This window comes from Rhinoderma darwinii, chromosome 2 (genome assembly GCF_050947455.1).
Source record: "Rhinoderma darwinii isolate aRhiDar2 chromosome 2, aRhiDar2.hap1, whole genome shotgun sequence".
Taxonomy (NCBI): Eukaryota; Metazoa; Chordata; class Amphibia; order Anura; family Rhinodermatidae; genus Rhinoderma; species Rhinoderma darwinii.
The window spans coordinates 83,338,540-83,355,587 of NC_134688.1; the positions used below are offsets into that span (position 1 = coordinate 83,338,540).

At 41.9% G+C, this 17,048-nt stretch overlaps 1 protein-coding gene across 3 annotated transcripts in view; it reads right to left on the bottom strand.

The window, feature by feature from the left end:
• Positions 1-2,253: 2,253 nt before the first annotated feature.
• Positions 2,254-17,048, bottom strand: part of RARG (retinoic acid receptor gamma) — a 135,503-nt gene continuing 120,708 nt past the window's right edge. For all 3 annotated transcript variants that reach the window (XM_075851832.1, XM_075851833.1, XM_075851834.1), the window contains 5 exons: positions 7,196-7,359; positions 5,897-6,073; positions 4,985-5,189; positions 3,490-3,648; positions 2,254-3,184 (listed from right to left, as the gene is read on the bottom strand). In XM_075851832.1, coding sequence (XP_075707947.1) covers positions 2,994-3,184; positions 3,490-3,648; positions 4,985-5,189; positions 5,897-6,073; positions 7,196-7,359 — 896 coding nt within the window. In that variant the 3' untranslated portion in view covers positions 2,254-2,993. The remainder of the gene's footprint in view (positions 3,185-3,489; positions 3,649-4,984; positions 5,190-5,896; positions 6,074-7,195; positions 7,360-17,048) is intronic.

The following is a 17,048-nucleotide window of genomic DNA, read 5'->3' on the forward strand; positions in this document are numbered from 1 at the left end:
AATGGATGCTGTCAGACAGCGGCTATTACGAAGACGGTAATAAAGTATAAAAAAAAAGACAAAAACTCCCTCACATAACCCTCTGACCATTTTATTTAAAAAAATGTAGATCATCAAAGTAATCCAACGAATCCACGACGTTGTCCAAATGGTCCAGAAGAACCTGCAAAAAAAACCATAACCAGTATGAAAAATAATAATACTTCTACTCACCTACTGCAGTCTTCTGTCTTCTGTCTCCTGCCCTGCGCTGCAATAGAAACTAGAGGTCAATGAACTCTACTTCCTATTGTGGCGCCCGGGACCTAGAGATCCGGCAGAAATATTAATCGTTATTAATTATTTTGACACATTTGACACATCTGACACATTTTTTAAACCTTAATGTACTGGCATATATCTATATACTGATAGTACACAGGCATATATCTATATGCCAGTACATTAGCCTGTGTACGGATAGTACACAGGCAGTTGTTAGGACATACCTAAGTATGCCCTAACAACAGGAAATATGGTAGGACAGCCCTGGGGTCCTTCAATGGACCCTGGGCTGTCTGCCCATATATGGTATGTCCCTCAATCGCGTCACAGGAATTCCCTGTGACGCATCCAAGGGACATCCCCCCTTCTCATTTTTCCCTGAATGCTGCAGTCCGCTGTGATCGCAGCATTCACGGGAATAACAGCGGAGATGAGAGGCTTCACTGATCTCCGCCAGCGGGGCTGCGGCTGTGTAATACAGCCATTGCCCCGCTCCTGACAGGAAGTGCGCGCGCGGTCAGCATGAGGTGATGCGGCCGGCGCTGCACTAATGAGCGGCGGTTCAGGCACTGAACACAGAACATGGGTGTGTTTTGCAGCGCGCCCGCCATGTTCTGTCTTCCGTGCCGCTGCTCATTAGTGCAGTGCCGGCCGCATCGCATCATCCTGACCCCGCGCACTTGTTGTCAGGACTCAGGAGCGCGGCAATGACTATCACACGGCCGCAGCTCCGCTATCATACATTCATGTGTTACTATACTGAGCTGTGCAGCCGCACAGCTCAGTATCAAAATACATGAAATAACGGTATCGAACCGTTTGGGGATGCAGAGTATCGAAACAGTAACGAAGTTTCGATGCATCGTGCATCCCTAGCCCTGAGTGCACCATATAGCACCTGTGTATGTGTCATGCAGAAACTCATATACAGATGCTAATAAAGATGGCTGCCCCCATCTTTATTAGTACAAATATATGAATAAATACAGTTATATTAGGGAACATTAAAGAGGCTCTGTCACCACATTCTCAAACCCCTATCTCCTATTGCATGTGATCGGCGCTGCAATGTAGAGAACAGTAACGTTTTTGTTTTTTTTAAACTTTCATTTTTGGCCAAGTTATGAGCTATTTTATATTTATGCAAATGAGCTTTGAAATGGACAACTGGGCGTTTTTTTTTTCGTTATGTCCAACTGGGCGTGTATTGTGTTTTTAACTGGGCGTGTTTATTTGTAGGACACTGACCAATCAGTCACCAGTCAGCGTCATACACTCCTAAACATCTGCACGCTCCTCTCCTGAAATATTCTGTGCTGCTGTGAACTCTGCTCTTACCATTACATAGCTCTCAGTCTGTTACCTCTCCTCCACTCCTGTCCTCAATAACACCTTCACATGATTGGCAAGTCACCACCCCGCACAAGCTCCGCACGCTCATCTCCTGAAATACTCTGTGCTGCCTTAAACTCTGTGGACAGGTCAGGATCCTGTTTTTTTAAAATGCTGCTGGGGAACCCGCTCGATCCACTATATAAGGATGCGCCTCCAACCTCTTCTGCCCCAGTCACTTATTCCCAAGCACTGTAAACTTTCAGATTGGTTGCGCTGTGAATATTCGGAGAACGTGATTGGTTTATGTGCAGGGTAACGAACATACAGATAAGCAGTAGAAGACTGAATTCAATGAAATGCTCATCCCTTAGTCAGTCTTCTACTACTAAATAACTTTAGAAAGCCTCATTTGCATAAATATAAAAATGGTCATAACTTGGCCAAAAATGCTTGTTTAAAAAAAAACAAAAAACGTTACTGTAATCTACATTGCAGCGCCGATCTGCTGCAATAGGAGATAGGGGTTGCAAAATCTGATGACAGAGCCTCTTTAAACCCCTCTGTATTTCATATGTAAAGTACACTGGCAGTTAATGGCAGTATAAAATTATTAATAATAATAATAATAATAATAATAATAACAACAACAACCGCTTCAGGATTAAGGTTATGTCATTTCATTTATGACATGAAGATAAAAAAACAGCATACATTACAAGTTACACTTCAATTCACACCACTGATGTCATTGTAAAGTATAACAGGCTTTATTTGTAGTCATATGACCTCGTTTAGCCAATGAAAAAAAATAAAAGCATAAAAACATTGAAATAGCAAATATATTTAATGACGCACATACATATATGTAAATATGTGTGCTTGTATATATATGTATATGCATATGTACACACGCAGACCAATGTGCTTCAAGGAAAGGTATTGTGCTGACACTGCTGAGATCTTCAGCTGATCGTTCTGTCTCACAGTCTCTTTAGCAGAGGATTATTGGTCATCAAAATCTTTGGCAAAATACTGAGTGGAGAGGGCTCCTTAAAATAATCCAGTTCATGTTGAAGCATCAATAGCTCCTGCACATATTGCTTATTACGGGGGTTACGTTGCTGTGCCCATTTTTTGAAGTCATTTTTATTTAGTTCCCCCTAGATGTCCTGGGTATTGTATTGCTGTTTGTGAAGTCCCATTCCAGTCCTCTCAGTTAGTAAGGCTTTTTTTTTTGCATCAGTAAATAAGAGCAGAATTGAGCACTACACAAGGCTTATAACCCTGCTTATATGGCTGACCCCAGAGTGCCTCATATACCAGGGGGTTAAACCATCACGGCTCTTCGGAGAAGTTCAAGAGGAAGAACGTTCTTCCCTTCATGGTTTGGATGGCTAAGGAGTCTTGGAACCACTGCTATCCTCCTCTGTAGGGCTGCCCTCGCTGCTTTCACTGGAGGGAGGTTCACTGGGTTTAGGGGTGTCTGAGCCATCCTCAAAGGCCTCGGGATTCTCCAACATCTCACGGATCAGCGGAGGCATAGGTCCTGGGATCTCCATTTTCAATGTGATTGCTCGCTCAGCACCTGTGGCAAAGATAATAAAATATTTATGTCACAAAGTTTGTTACCTCGTAAACATGTGGTGTTAATTCTTTTATGAAATCCAAGTGACATTTATATTTTAACACATTTAAGATTTGTTGTTTTGTCTAAGATAACAGTTAGCCATATATATAATTTGACCAATTTGATCAATATTAAGCATTCATACAGTGAATTTATGGTGACAAGACAATCATCCGCTACCAATGCACAGCTATCTATGATATTGGGGGCATTATATAAGGTTATAAATTGTATAGAGTCATTTCAGTCATTCATTCTATTACCTTTTGTACTTATTCCGCGTAAATCGGTGATCTTCATAAGCATGCGAGGGAACATGTATGGCTTGTTGGGTCTTCGCCTTCGGGCATAAAATTTAAGGGCCTCCAACAACGGCTCCTGGAGCTTTTCTACCTTTTCTGGCTCTTCCAAGTCCATCCGATCTATGGTACACAATGAGAAAGCAGGAGTTAATACCATGTGCTGTAATCACACAAAGTAGCCCCATCAGTACATTTCTCTTTATGTAGCATGAAGACATCATTTGCATGATTAGAATATTTGTTCGGTTATTTAGCATGATAAGTGGATTAATTAATATGCTATATATCCTTGTAAGCATGGTAATAACCCAAGCCCTAGGGCTTCTTCTATGCTATGAAATATTCAAAACCTTTCATAGAAGTGACATTTCCATATTCAGCCACTCAGGGTCACACCTTTATACTGCCATAGATTACATTGACAGCAGCTTATTCAACATTTTATATGGTGTCGGACAAAAGATATATAGGGAGCGCCTCATTTCTGTAAAGGGGCAGATTTACTATAGCAAATGTTTAAGACACTTTACGGGGAATTGATCAACCTTTCTATGCCAGTTTTCTTGTCACTTTTGTGGAAAAGGGTGTGGCTTCACAAAAGGGGTGGGGTCACAGCAGCTCGACAAATTTGTTATAATTAATGCCAGAAAACCGGCGTAAATTATAGTAGAAATCTATGTCTGCTACTAGCTAGCGTAGATTTTACTCTGTGTGGTGTAGCAAGGTAGAGACCCGTGCCAGGCCCTGTACCTTGCCCCCTTAGATCGGACTACCCACCCCATAAGACTACCTATAGGATAATGAAATTATGCTCTCCGCTCTTCTCTCCTCTGGGTCCCCTCAGTCCCTCTTAGCATGCTGCAGCTCATACAAGGTACTGACGCTGTGCAGTGTCAGGACGTTGCATGTGATGCGGCACTTGAGTGCTGCGTCGCATATAACGCCCTTACGCTGCTCGGCTTCAGGACCTTGTATGAGCCGTGCGGCACGATGATGGGAGACAAAGAGCGGTGAGGTGAGTATTTACATTTTTTATTTTATGTCTGATAGGGGGCCAGCGGGAAGATATGACAGATTTATTAAGAGGGATGGCAGTCTTAGCAAATCTGCACACTTTTTGCAACTTACTAGACACTTTTTAAAAGTGTCTAGGAAAGCGGACATGGTTAAGTGTAGTCCTAAAATGGCCCAAATTTATTAATGACACGTGCCACAATATTGGGGCAAAATACTTGTCTAAAGTAAGCCAAACAAAAGATAGCGAAAGTTAGAAAAGTGTCTATCACACAGAGTGCACCACTGTGTAAAATTTAGCTCATCTTGTGCCTGTCTCCTCTAGGCTTATGCTGTCTTTATTTTAGACAATATTAATACATCTTCCCCAATGTATTTAAATATTGTAGGTTGTGAAAATTACTTTAAAAAAAAAGAAAAGAAAAAAAGATGGTTGTAATACCTCCACAGATTAGGCAGATGGCGCTCAAGAGTCCTGTTTCCGTGTCATCCATTTCCAATGGGAGCAACTGGCCGGCAAAGGCAAAAACCAAGTCTGTGAGAGGACCAAAACCAGCATTGTGCATCTGAGTCCGGTTCAAGGTCAACCCATCTGAAAAAGTCATGGTGTCTTGTTCTGGGGTGTAACGTGTGCAAATTCGTAGCATCTAGAAGAATTAAGGAAGGAAAATCTGTTATATGGTATGTCATTTACTCTACAATGTTCACATAGAAGATGGGTGGGGTATAAGCAATATGGAGTATAATTGTAGACAATGCCTTGTAGGATCAGATATAAAAAAAATTGTTGTTAAGTCAAGGAAGCGCTGGAGGTTTTTGGTTAAATTAGGTAATTCCTACATTTCAGTGATGTCGCATAGATTTACCCCGTGCACATAACATCAAGAACTGGCGTTAGTAACTTTTGATGTGAGCTCAGTATTACATTCTAATGATGTAAAAGCTGCAGATCTGCATGAAAAATTTAGAGAAAAAAACCTAGATATATTTAAAAAAATTCTGTTTTTCTGCATGGACATCATGAGTCAAGGATTTGTATGTGCTTAAGCGTTGTAAGACTTTCTCATGCAGATTCTGCAATCATACATTCAGTATTAAAAAGCAAACCTTTGCTAATAAAACTCACAGTCCTAAAAAGGACTGAGACTAATAGTGTGACATTATCTGTATCTGTGCCATGCCATTCATTCGATGAGCTGTGGTGAGTGTCAGTGGTGTGAATGCCCGGGCAGGAAGTGATACATTGTGTGATCAGCAACGCAGGTTAAGATGTCACTCTAGAAATGAAAAACTTCATGAAACTTTGTAGATTGGCAGCAGTATTAGGTTTGGCATTTACAAGAACATTACTTACCAGGATGTCAAGACAAGCGGCTTTCAACAAGGTTATTTGGTCAGCAATGGTCAAAGTGGTGAAGCCAGGCAAGCGTTTGGCAAACTCCACTATCTTAATGATACATTTGGTGGCGAGTTCACTGAATTTATCCCATAGACCAAGATCCAGCTGTATTCTCTGGTCAGCACTGGAATTCTGCAAAAGATATGGAGCTGTTACCAACACAAAACCAACTACAATAGGGTCTATTGTTTTAGATAAGGGCCATTACACCTAAGATAGGGTAAGACATAGGTGTCCTATGACACAGCCCGATATGGGTCGTGAAAACGAGCGCCGATCAAAGAGACAGCTCTTTAATTGGCGCTCATTTGCTCCTTTCACCAGGAGCAATGATTGGTTATGTATGGGGACAAATGATTGTTGCTACGATCGTTCGTCCCCATACATTGCCATCATGTTGGCAGCTCATCTCCCTGTGTATGTGCTGCCGACAACGATAATATTTTATGCTGCATAAACGAGCAGATCAGCCGATGAACGAGCATTTGCTGATCGGTTAATCGTTGCCCAGGGCAATGATCAGGAACAAGCGTTCACATGAATGCGCGTTTGCCCAATCATTGGCCCGTGTAAAAAGGCCTTTAGGCTGGCTCTTCACATTAAATATCTGTCGTCCAACACTCATTTGTCTCTAGACAACACGCCCGATCCATCTTCCACCTAATTTTTGGTGACGGGAAAATGTTGAACTGCCCCCATACACATTAGATCGTCGTCCGACTTTAATTTAATGTATATGGCTAGCTTTATATGGCTGCTTTGCAAGTGGAGCTAGAGCAGTAGAATTTGCTCATCAAGATCATAGTTTGAGATATTCTCAGAGAGAAAGTACAATAAAATATTGCTGCTCTGGATACAACATTTGAGGATACAACAAAATAAATTCCCAACCAAATCTCTATTGAAGCCATGTAATCCATATGTTCGGCTACTATGACATAGTACTGAAGGTAACTCCAGAAGTAAAGCGGTGGCGGGCTACCCATTACACTAGATGTCATATACAATATAAGAACTAAGCACATTGGGGGAAATTTAGCAAAACGGGCGCAAAGAAAAGTGGAGAAGTTGCCCATAGAAATCAATCAAATTCAATCATCATTTTTCAAAGGCCCGTTGGAAAATGAAAGCAGCGATTGGTTGGTTGGTTGCCATGGGCAACTACTCCACTTTTTCTTTGAACCGGTTTTGATAAATCTCCTTTGGCTTTTTCCCATAGAGCTAATGTCTCTCATATCTTCTTCTATCTCTTACCGTAGTGTATTTGCCAAGCTGGCAGAGAGAGGGGAAGGTTTCCTGATGAGCTTTGCTGACTTTCTGAATAAGTTCTTCCATCTCAGGAGGCATCTCATAGTTATCCGGTACCACCACCTCCTCTTTTACTTCTTTTTTTTTCTTGTTTCTGTCATTTCGCACAGCTGTAGAAAACATAATACGGACCATTAATATTAAGTTATTGCGGCCCATGTATCTGTTTGTAATGCTTTGTACAACTCCTAAAAAAACATAATCCATCTCAGGTCTTTGTACAGAACTCTCTCTTTGGTTGCTCACATTATTCCCTGTTAATATTAATTGTAAAGCAATAAACATAAATATATTTTCCCCTAATTACTATATAGTGCGTTCGGAAGGTTTTCAGCCCCTTTTACTTTTCACACATTTTGTTATGTTGAGGCCTTGTGCTAATATAAAACAAAAATCAAGTTCTTCCGCATCATTTTGCACTCAATACCCCATAACGAAAATGGGCAAACAGAATTTTAGCAAATGTATTAAAAATTAAAACGTCAAATTTCGTATGGACAAAAGTATTCAGACCCTGTGCTATGACACTTGAAATTTAGCTCTGGGGGCCTCCCATTTCTCTGGATTATCTTTGAAATGTTTCTACACCTTGATTGGTGACCACCTGTGGTAAATTAATTTGATTGGACATGGAAAGACACACCCCTGTCTATATAAGGTCTCACAGCTGACAATGCATATCAGAGCAAAAACCCAGCCATGAGGAGGAAAGAACTGCTCACAAATCTGGAGAAGGGTACAAAAAAAATTCTGCTGCACTAAAAGTTCCAAGAGCACCGTGGCCTCCATAATTCTTAAATGGAAAAAGTTTGGAACAACAAGGACTCTTCCTAGAGCTGGCCGCCCCACCAAACTAAGTAATCAGGGGAGAAGGGCCTTGGTAAGAGAGGTGACCAAGAACCCAATGGTCACTCTGGCTGAGCTCCAAAGATCCTGTGTGCAGATGGGACAAAATTCCAGAAGGTCAACAATCACTGCAGCACTCCACCAATCTGGACTTTATAGCAGAGGAGCAGAAAGAAGCCTTTCCTCAGTAAAAGACACATGAAAGTCTGCCTGGAGTTTGCAAAAAAAGCACCTAAAGGATTCTCAGACTGCGAGAAACAAGATTCTGTGGTGTGATGAAACCAAGATTGAACTTTTTGGACTCAAATCTAAGGCTGGGTTCACACACCCTATTTACGGACGTAATTCGGGCATTTTAACCTCGAATTACGTCCGAAAATACGGCTCCAAAGCGCCTGCAAACATCTGCCCATTCATTTGAATGGGTGTTACGATGTTCTGTGCCGACGGTCATTTTTTTTATGCGCCGCTGTCAAAAGATGGTGCGTAAAAAAGATGCCCACGTCAAAGAAGTGCCTGTCACTTCTTGGGACGTAATTGGAGCCGTTTTCCATTGACTCTATAGAAAAACAGCTCCAATTACGTCCGTAATGGACCCTGCGAAAAACGCCTGCACTTGCCTTTACGTCTGAAATTCCAGAGCTGTTTTCTCCTGAAAACAGCTCCGTAATTTCAGGCGTATCGGACGTGTACATGTGAACATACCCTAAGTGTCACGTCTGGAGGAAACCAGGCACTGCTGATCACTTGCCCAATACCATCCCTATAGGTTACCATGGTGGTGGCAGCATCATGCTGTAGGGGTGTTTTTCAGCGGCTGGGACAGGGAGACTGGTCAGGGTTGAGGGAAAGATGAATGGAGCAAAGTACAGAGATATTCTTTGGTGATCAGCTCGTGCAGCTTTAGGCCCCATGTCCACTTTCCTTTAGGGTGCTATCCATTGTTGTCACGGACAGCACCCTGAAGCCATTCATTTCAATGCGGCCATGCACACTTCCGTTGCTTTAACGGAACCGTGCGGCCGTTCCGTCAAAAGTAGGGCAGGTCCTACTCTTGCCCGTTTTTGATGGAACAGTCTCGGGCTTCTAATTGATATTGGTCCGTAAAACAACGGGCTGCATACGGAAGCCATCCGTGTGCAGCCCGTTTCAGACGGGACCGTCAGTAACGGCCGTTCAACAGCCGACGGAAGGGTGCATGAGGCCTTATGTGTGCTACCCCATATGTATAAAAGATGGCTGAACCATTGTACTTAATCAGCACTTTTTTTTTTACATTTTGTGTCTCCCTTATCTCTTCATAGATTGTAAGCTCTTGCGAGCAGGGTCCTCACTCCTCTTGTTTGAATTGTAAATTAGTTTTGTCACTATGTAATGTTTGATATTGTCTGTAAATGTTCCCTCTCAATTGTAAAGTGCTGCAGAATTATTTGCCGCTATATAAATAAAGATTATTATTATTATTCTTAATGAAAACCTGATCCAGAGCGCTCTGGACCTCTGACTGGGCCGAAGGTTCACCTTCCAACAAGACAATGACCCTAAGCGCACAGCCAAGACAACACAGGAGAGGATTAGGGACAACTTTATGAATATCCTTGAGTGACCCAGCCAGAACCCTGACTTGAACCCTATCAAACATCTCTGGAGAGACCTGAAAATGTCTGTCCACTGACGGTCCCCGTCCAAGACTTCAGAGGATCTGCAGGGAAGATTGGCAGAAAATCCCCAAATCCAGGTGTGCAAAACCTGTGCAAATCCTGTGCCATCATAACCAAGACTGTGGGCTGCTATCACTGCCAAAGGGGCTTCAACTAAGTGCTGAGTAAAGGGTCTGAATACTCATGTCAATGCAATATTTTAGTTTTTCCTTTTCAATAAATTAGCAAAGATTACAAACATTCTGTATTCACTTTGTCATTATGGGGTATTGAGTGCAGAATGATGGGGGGAAACTTGAATTTTTTTGTGATTTTAGCACAAGGCCTCGACATAACAAAATGTGAAAAAATTGAAAGGGTCTGAAGGCTTTCTGAATGCATTGTGTATATCTTCTTATCAGAGGAATAGCTTGAAGCTTCTGGTCTCCATTGCAAAATCTGGCACGTCATTTACATTACCGGACATTTTACCCTTCACGACCCCTTGAAGGGAACTTGTCAGTAGGTTTGGAGTCACTAAGCCACCAGCCCACATCAAAAACGAACGTTTAGGGAAGTTAGTAAAGTAAATTACAACTCAGCGAATGGAGTCCGGGAGTCTGGCAGCATCGGGCACGTGTACATGAAGCTGAGGACACCTCACTGCCCTGCCAGATGCCGCGTACTGACAGGTTCCCTTTACCCACCAGGGTCTGGAAATGACTGCAACCTCTGCATTCTCTATAGCTAAGCTACCAGTTACTTCTTATGTGTGGCCTCTCATTTGATGGCATTTGGTTGACTTTAATACCCTCGGTTACTGCTTATTATAATATTAAGGTGCCATTTAATTTGCCAAATGAAATGAACAGTTGAATTATCCATTATTATTATTGCTATTACTTATTTGTACTAATAATATTACTGTAACAGATCTGAATATCCAAAAAGTAATTGCAAATAGTGTATAGATTGCAAGAAATAATATAATGATAACACAAAAAAATAGTTTCACATGTAGCAGAGCTCAATTTATCATATGACTCTGGGGCTGCATTAGTTATGACAATGCAGTGAAACTGCTGATAACACAGCTGAAATGTGCCCAATTATAAACTTGACAACTCAGCTCTGCTACATCTTTATACAGTTTACACTAGTATAGTTTTAACCTTGTTGAAAGGATCATCACAATTAATCTCTGGTAACGGGAGTGGCTAGCCATTCTGAGAAAAGTATACTGGTCTTGTGTCTGCTGTCTGAGCTCCCTTATAGAATACCTCTGGACCTGAACTTTAACCCTAAAATGTGACCTCTGTCCTTGCCTGCAGGTGGTAGGTTTGAAGCACTACGGGGGACAGAGATGGATGACCTCTCTCTTCTTTTAAATCCCTAGTCTCTTCTTATTTTTTACTGTCATATATCTTACTAAAAACCAACATCTGTATAAATTACGGAGAGGCAAAACAAACTGAGCATTTGTTTTCGCTGAGGCTAAGACATGTAAGTAAATCACATTTGATAGAATATTTGAAGCAAACTGTATAAAGGTCAGTAACCTCTTTGTCAGAACACTTAAATCTGAGCAGCCATGTAAAGACATTGAGAATAGGAATGGTAAGACACATTTAAAGGGGTTCTCCGCATCTATATAAATGTAGCTGAAATGACAACAAGATGTACTCAATATTTGGAATTTATCTTCGATGTAGCCATATATCATACTGGGTGAGCTGTATGAAGAAGATATATTGCAAACATGTGCTCATTTCAATAAACTTTATTTATACAAACCCAGATGACTTTAGTAAAGATTTAAGAAAATAAAGTGTACACCTCTTTTCTAGTAGATTAACCACCAGTCACATATTACAAAGAAAGTAATACTATATAAGGAGAATATTCTGGGGGTACCATGAAAAAAAAACTAGTAAATAAAAAAGGGTTATTGCCTATGGCAACCAATTTGGATAACGATCAGGCAAGTCCATTAATGGGGGAGATAAAAAGTGATTCTTTCAGGATCATTTGTTATCGCAGTCGATAGTTTTCCAGTTAGTGAGAATATCTCAGTGCACTGTGTGATCCATGAGAAAGGAAGGGATGGTGATTTTTACTTAGTGCCAATGATACGTCTATAATTAATGAGCACCCTTATCATTTTTAACCCTATAACTGCAAGAATCTGATTAATTGCTATGGGTTAAACCACTTTCCCTATATGTATTATTCTTGTACATTGCCCCCTTATAAATACAATGTTGAAAACGACAGGATCAAGTTTGACTGCCATTAATAATCTATAATTAATAAAGACTATTCGCCCCAAATCTACTGTAAAATATCATTTCGTTTCTCGGCCCAGGACGCCACTTGCTTTTTCTCCCTACTACTGTGCACGTCAGAAGCAGCGCTACTCTCTCTCTCACCCTACTCCCTTGTGTCCTGACTTTCCTCACACATTTCCTTGTGAACTTCCTTTTCACCTCGGGATAAAGTGTGCGGGACCCTAACAACAGGAAGCCAGGCGCCGGAAACCCACTTATAGCATGAGAAGGGCACAAAGACTGTGGAGGGAGAAGATGGAGAGAGAGAGAGAGAGAGAGAGAGAGAGAGACATAGGGAGAAGAAGCCAGAGCAAAAGATACAGAGAGAACAGGACAAGAGCTGCAAGAACCCACATTTTACAAAATAAAAACCCCAACACTAAACCAAAAGGACAAGAGTTAAAAAGAGAGATAATAAGAGATGCACAAAGACCGACAGGAAAACAGATAGGAAAAGAGTAAGCAGTGATAAAGACTTGGCTGCACAAGCAAAAGTGAGATTACTTCATGAGAACATACACAGGGTATGCTAACACATGACCGTAAGGGTATGTTCACACGCAGTGACCAAAAACGTCTGAAAACACTGCGTGTGAACATACCCTTATACAAATGTAGGCTCCCTCTCTGCCAATATATAGTTCATTTTTCTACTATAGTGAATGTACCAGATATTTGCAGTATACAAGACAGGTGATGTGACAATAAAATAAAGATCAAATACTAAAATTTAGCGCAAAAAAAAAGTAGGGAGTAAAGAAGGAGAGACAAAAAACAAAACAGGAAACAAAAATTATTGGTAAAAAATGCACAAACTGTCACACTATATAAATCAACTTTATAGTAAAACTCTCATTTAGGTCTCATGCCTACAACCGTAGTACAGAGATATAATAGAAATCTATGGAGCCCTACCGAATCTTCGTTTGCCTCTGATTTCATACGGAGGATTTTCTGTCAGATTTGGTATGAATCCGTCAGAAATAAAATTTCGGAATCAGATGTGGTATTATACACGGCTATTCCACCCTAGAAGTAGAAGTGGAGCTGCAGTGAATCTGTGTGCCTCCCTACAGGCTCAGTGGACACGGCTTTGCGTATTTGTGTGTTGTCAGTACTAACTACATCAAATTCATGTCGCCATTAGCAGCGAGGATGAAGATTTGTTATTTTTTGTGTGGATGCATACTAATTTGTATGATACTCTATGCATGCATAGAAATCTACTGCAAGGTTCTCCGCATATAAACGAGACTTAGGCCCCATGCACACGAACGTGTTTTTGCGTCCGAAATTCCCCCGAAAATCCACGGGAGAATTGCGGACCCATTCATTTCTATGGGCCCATAAACACTATCCGTGTTTTCACGGGTCACCGCATGTCCGCAAATCCGTGCTGCACAAACTCAGGACATGTCTTATTACAGCCCGCAAATTAGATGCGGATATGCCCATAGAAGTCAATGGGCCCGTGGAAAATGCGGGTACACCTCCGTTTGTCAACCGCAGTTTGCGGATTTGCGGAAGTGTTGTTAGGCGACGACCGGGAATGAGTTCTGTCGTCATCCTGTTTTACCTAGGCTTTTTTTTTTTATCCGCATTTTGCGGATTACATACGGATGAACTGCGGATTACATACGGATGAACTGCGGAGGACATTTCACGGAACACGGTCCTGGAATTTGCGGACCAGAAAAGCACTACGGTCGTGTGCATGAGGCCTTAAATGGGTTTTCCATTTTCTGAAAACTGATGACCTATCCACCGGACACCCGGACCTCGCACCGAACCGGCACTCAGGCTGCCTCCGGACGATGTTGCCGGAAGCAGATGGCTCCGGTCAAAGAATAGCAGCCAAGCCGTAGTATTGCAGCTCTGCTCCTATTCAAGTGAATAGGAGCAGTGCTGCAGTTCCGCCGAATGGCCACCATGCAGTGGTCGGAGCCATCTGCTTCCAGCTCCAACTACTGGATCCCGTTCCAAACATCCGGTGTACGGAGGCAGCTGGAGTTGCGGATCAGTGTGGGGTCCGGATGTCGGACACGTACCGATTATATACTGATGACTTATCCGGTGGATAGGTCATCAGTTTTCAGAAAGTGGACAACCCCTTTAATGGAACACTAAACATAGAAAATGCACACAAATTGTAAAAACAATACCCCAGCACTTCCTCCCTTAATCTCCGCCTTTCCTTTGATCATATTTAGTCTTAGATTGACTTTAAGCCAAGCCCCACCCCTCAGCCGTTCACTGACCGAAAAATGGAACCGATCAGCAGGAAATTAATCGCTGTGTTTTCTGCAGGATTTCTACAACACAGTTTGTTTCAGGAATATGCAGAAGGTCCTGCATACTGACAAAGGCCCCATGTACACGACTGTAATTTTGATCCGCAATTACGGACCGTAACTGCGGATCAAAATACTGATCCACTCATTTCTATGGCCAACAGACACCTTCCCGTATATTTACGGGAAGGTGTTCGGGCCGTAGAAAGCATCCCTAAAAAAATAGGACATGTCCTATTTTTTTATTTTACGGACCGTGCTCCTATACTTTACGGCTACGGCTGTGTGCAGGGGGCCTTACAGTGTGAGCAAGTTTAACTCCTGTTTACTTTTATCACTCATTTCTAGGTTTAGTGCTCTTTTAAAGGAATTGTCTGGTTTATATTTGTTTCATTTATTTATTTATTTATAGAATAGGAAATCAGACAGTTTTCTAATATACATGTATTAAAAATTCTGCTCACATACCTTTCTTATCAGTGCAGTAGCCTTTGTCTAAAAAAAATAAAAATGGCATAGTCCACAGATTAGTCCATAGTAATGCATCCATAGGATATCTGCATGGACTAAACATGGCATCAGTCATGTGACCCACCACCCACACATCATGTGACCCCTGGCATTCAGGGTATATAACAGGTGAATAACAGGTTACTGAGGAGCAGAAATTATAAAGTATTTCTACCTACAGCAAATCTCATCATCATGTCTGTCAGTGTCTGTGTAGAAGTAGCTCTTACGTTCTTCTCCGTGTCTCGTGTGTGTGGTTTTTACACTAAACTTTATTTAACAACAGCACCTAAAAACAGACAGCCATTTTATACAAGTAAATACATGCACAGTGAAGTAGTTGTTTATCATTTTTCCACCATTACTCTTATTCACTTTGCCCATTGATGTGTCCTCTATTTTGCCCAAACACATGTACGTCATATATCCCTGTTGCTAACTGAATGTTAGGTGTCACATGATGCATGTGTGTGTAGATGGGGGGGGGGATCACATGACTGACGCCATGTTTAATCCTACTCATTTAGCCCATGTATGTATTACACAGGACTAATCTATGGGCTATACCATTCTACTGTGAGGAGACAGAGGCCTACTGCACTGGTATAACAAAAGAATTCATAACACATGTATATTAGAAAACTGTAGGATTTCCTATTCTATAAAGAAAATAAAAAGCAGACAACCCCTTTAAGGGCCTGTTCACATCACTGTTCGCTTTCCGTTCCGGGGTTCCGTCAGGTGAACCCCGCAACGGAAAGTGAAACCACAGCTTCCGTTTCAGTCACCATTGATATCAATAGTGACGGAAACATCGCTAATGGTTTCCGTTCGTCACCATTCCAGCAGATTTCCGTTTTTTCGACGGAATCAATAGCGCAGTCGACTCCGCTATTGATTCCGTCGTTAAAACGGAAACCTGGCGGAATGGTGACGAACGGAAACCATTAGCGATGTTTCCGTCACCATTGATATCAATGGTGACTGAAACGGAAGCTGTGGTTTCACTTTCACTTTGCGTTGCAGGGTTCACCCGACGGAAACCTCAGACGGAACCCCAGAACGGAAAGCGAACGGTGATGTGAACAGGCCCTAAGAGATTTTATAATCTAGATCACTCTGTACAGATCACTATATTCCGTAGGTCACTAGGACAGTAACACATCTGTTCTGTACAACTGACTAAATCTGCCAGACCTAGTTATAACATGTTTAGGCTTCGTTCACATCTGTGCTAGGGTCCCGTTCCTACGTTCCGTCTGAGCTTTCCGTCGGAACGGGACCCTGACTAACTGACACAAATGGAAACCAAAGGTTTCAATCAGGGTCCCGTTCCGACGGAAAGCTCAGACGGAATGGGAACCTAGCGCAGATGTGAACGAAGCCTTAACTGTTGAAACAAAAACTTTTGGTTTCTCATTTTTACTCAGTTAAAGGGAATGTGTCATCAGAAAATGACCGATTGTTTCATTAAAGTTTTAATGTTAAGCATATTAATAAGGAATTTTTTATGTTTTTCTTTTGAATTTTCTATGTCATTAGCTGTATTAAAAAAATAATACCAAAATCTTGCCGTTTTCGCTCTGGCCACTGATCCTCACAATAGGCTGACACTTCCTGTTCTGTAGAGATCATTTCTCACCAGTCATCTCATTATCACCACAGGCAGGATTACAATGAAAAGTAAAGGCCCTTTTACACTGGGCAATTATCTGGCAGGCAAGCGTTTATAGAACGCTCGTTCCCAATAATTGCCCTGAGTAAGCAGGGCAGCGATCAGCAGATGAACGAGCAAACGCTCAATCATCTGCTGATCGTATCGTTTTAGAAAACTGAAATATTATCGTTGTCGGCAGCACATCTCTCTGTGTAAACAGGGAGACATGCTGCCGACATGATAATAATGGATGGGCAGGAGCAATCGGAGTAACGACCGCTCATCCCCATCCATAGCTCCGTGTGACAGGAGAAAGCGAGCGCCGATCAATGATGTCTCGTTGATCGGCGATGGCTGCACCGGCCGCTTATCGGCCGGTGTAAACAGGGAGATGTGCTGCCGACATGACAATAATGTATGGGAACAAGCGATCAGAGTCTCAAGCACTCGTCCTCATATATAGTTCCTTGTGACAGGAGCAAATCAGTGCTTGTTGCACCGGCCAAAATTGGATGGACCGTTGATAAT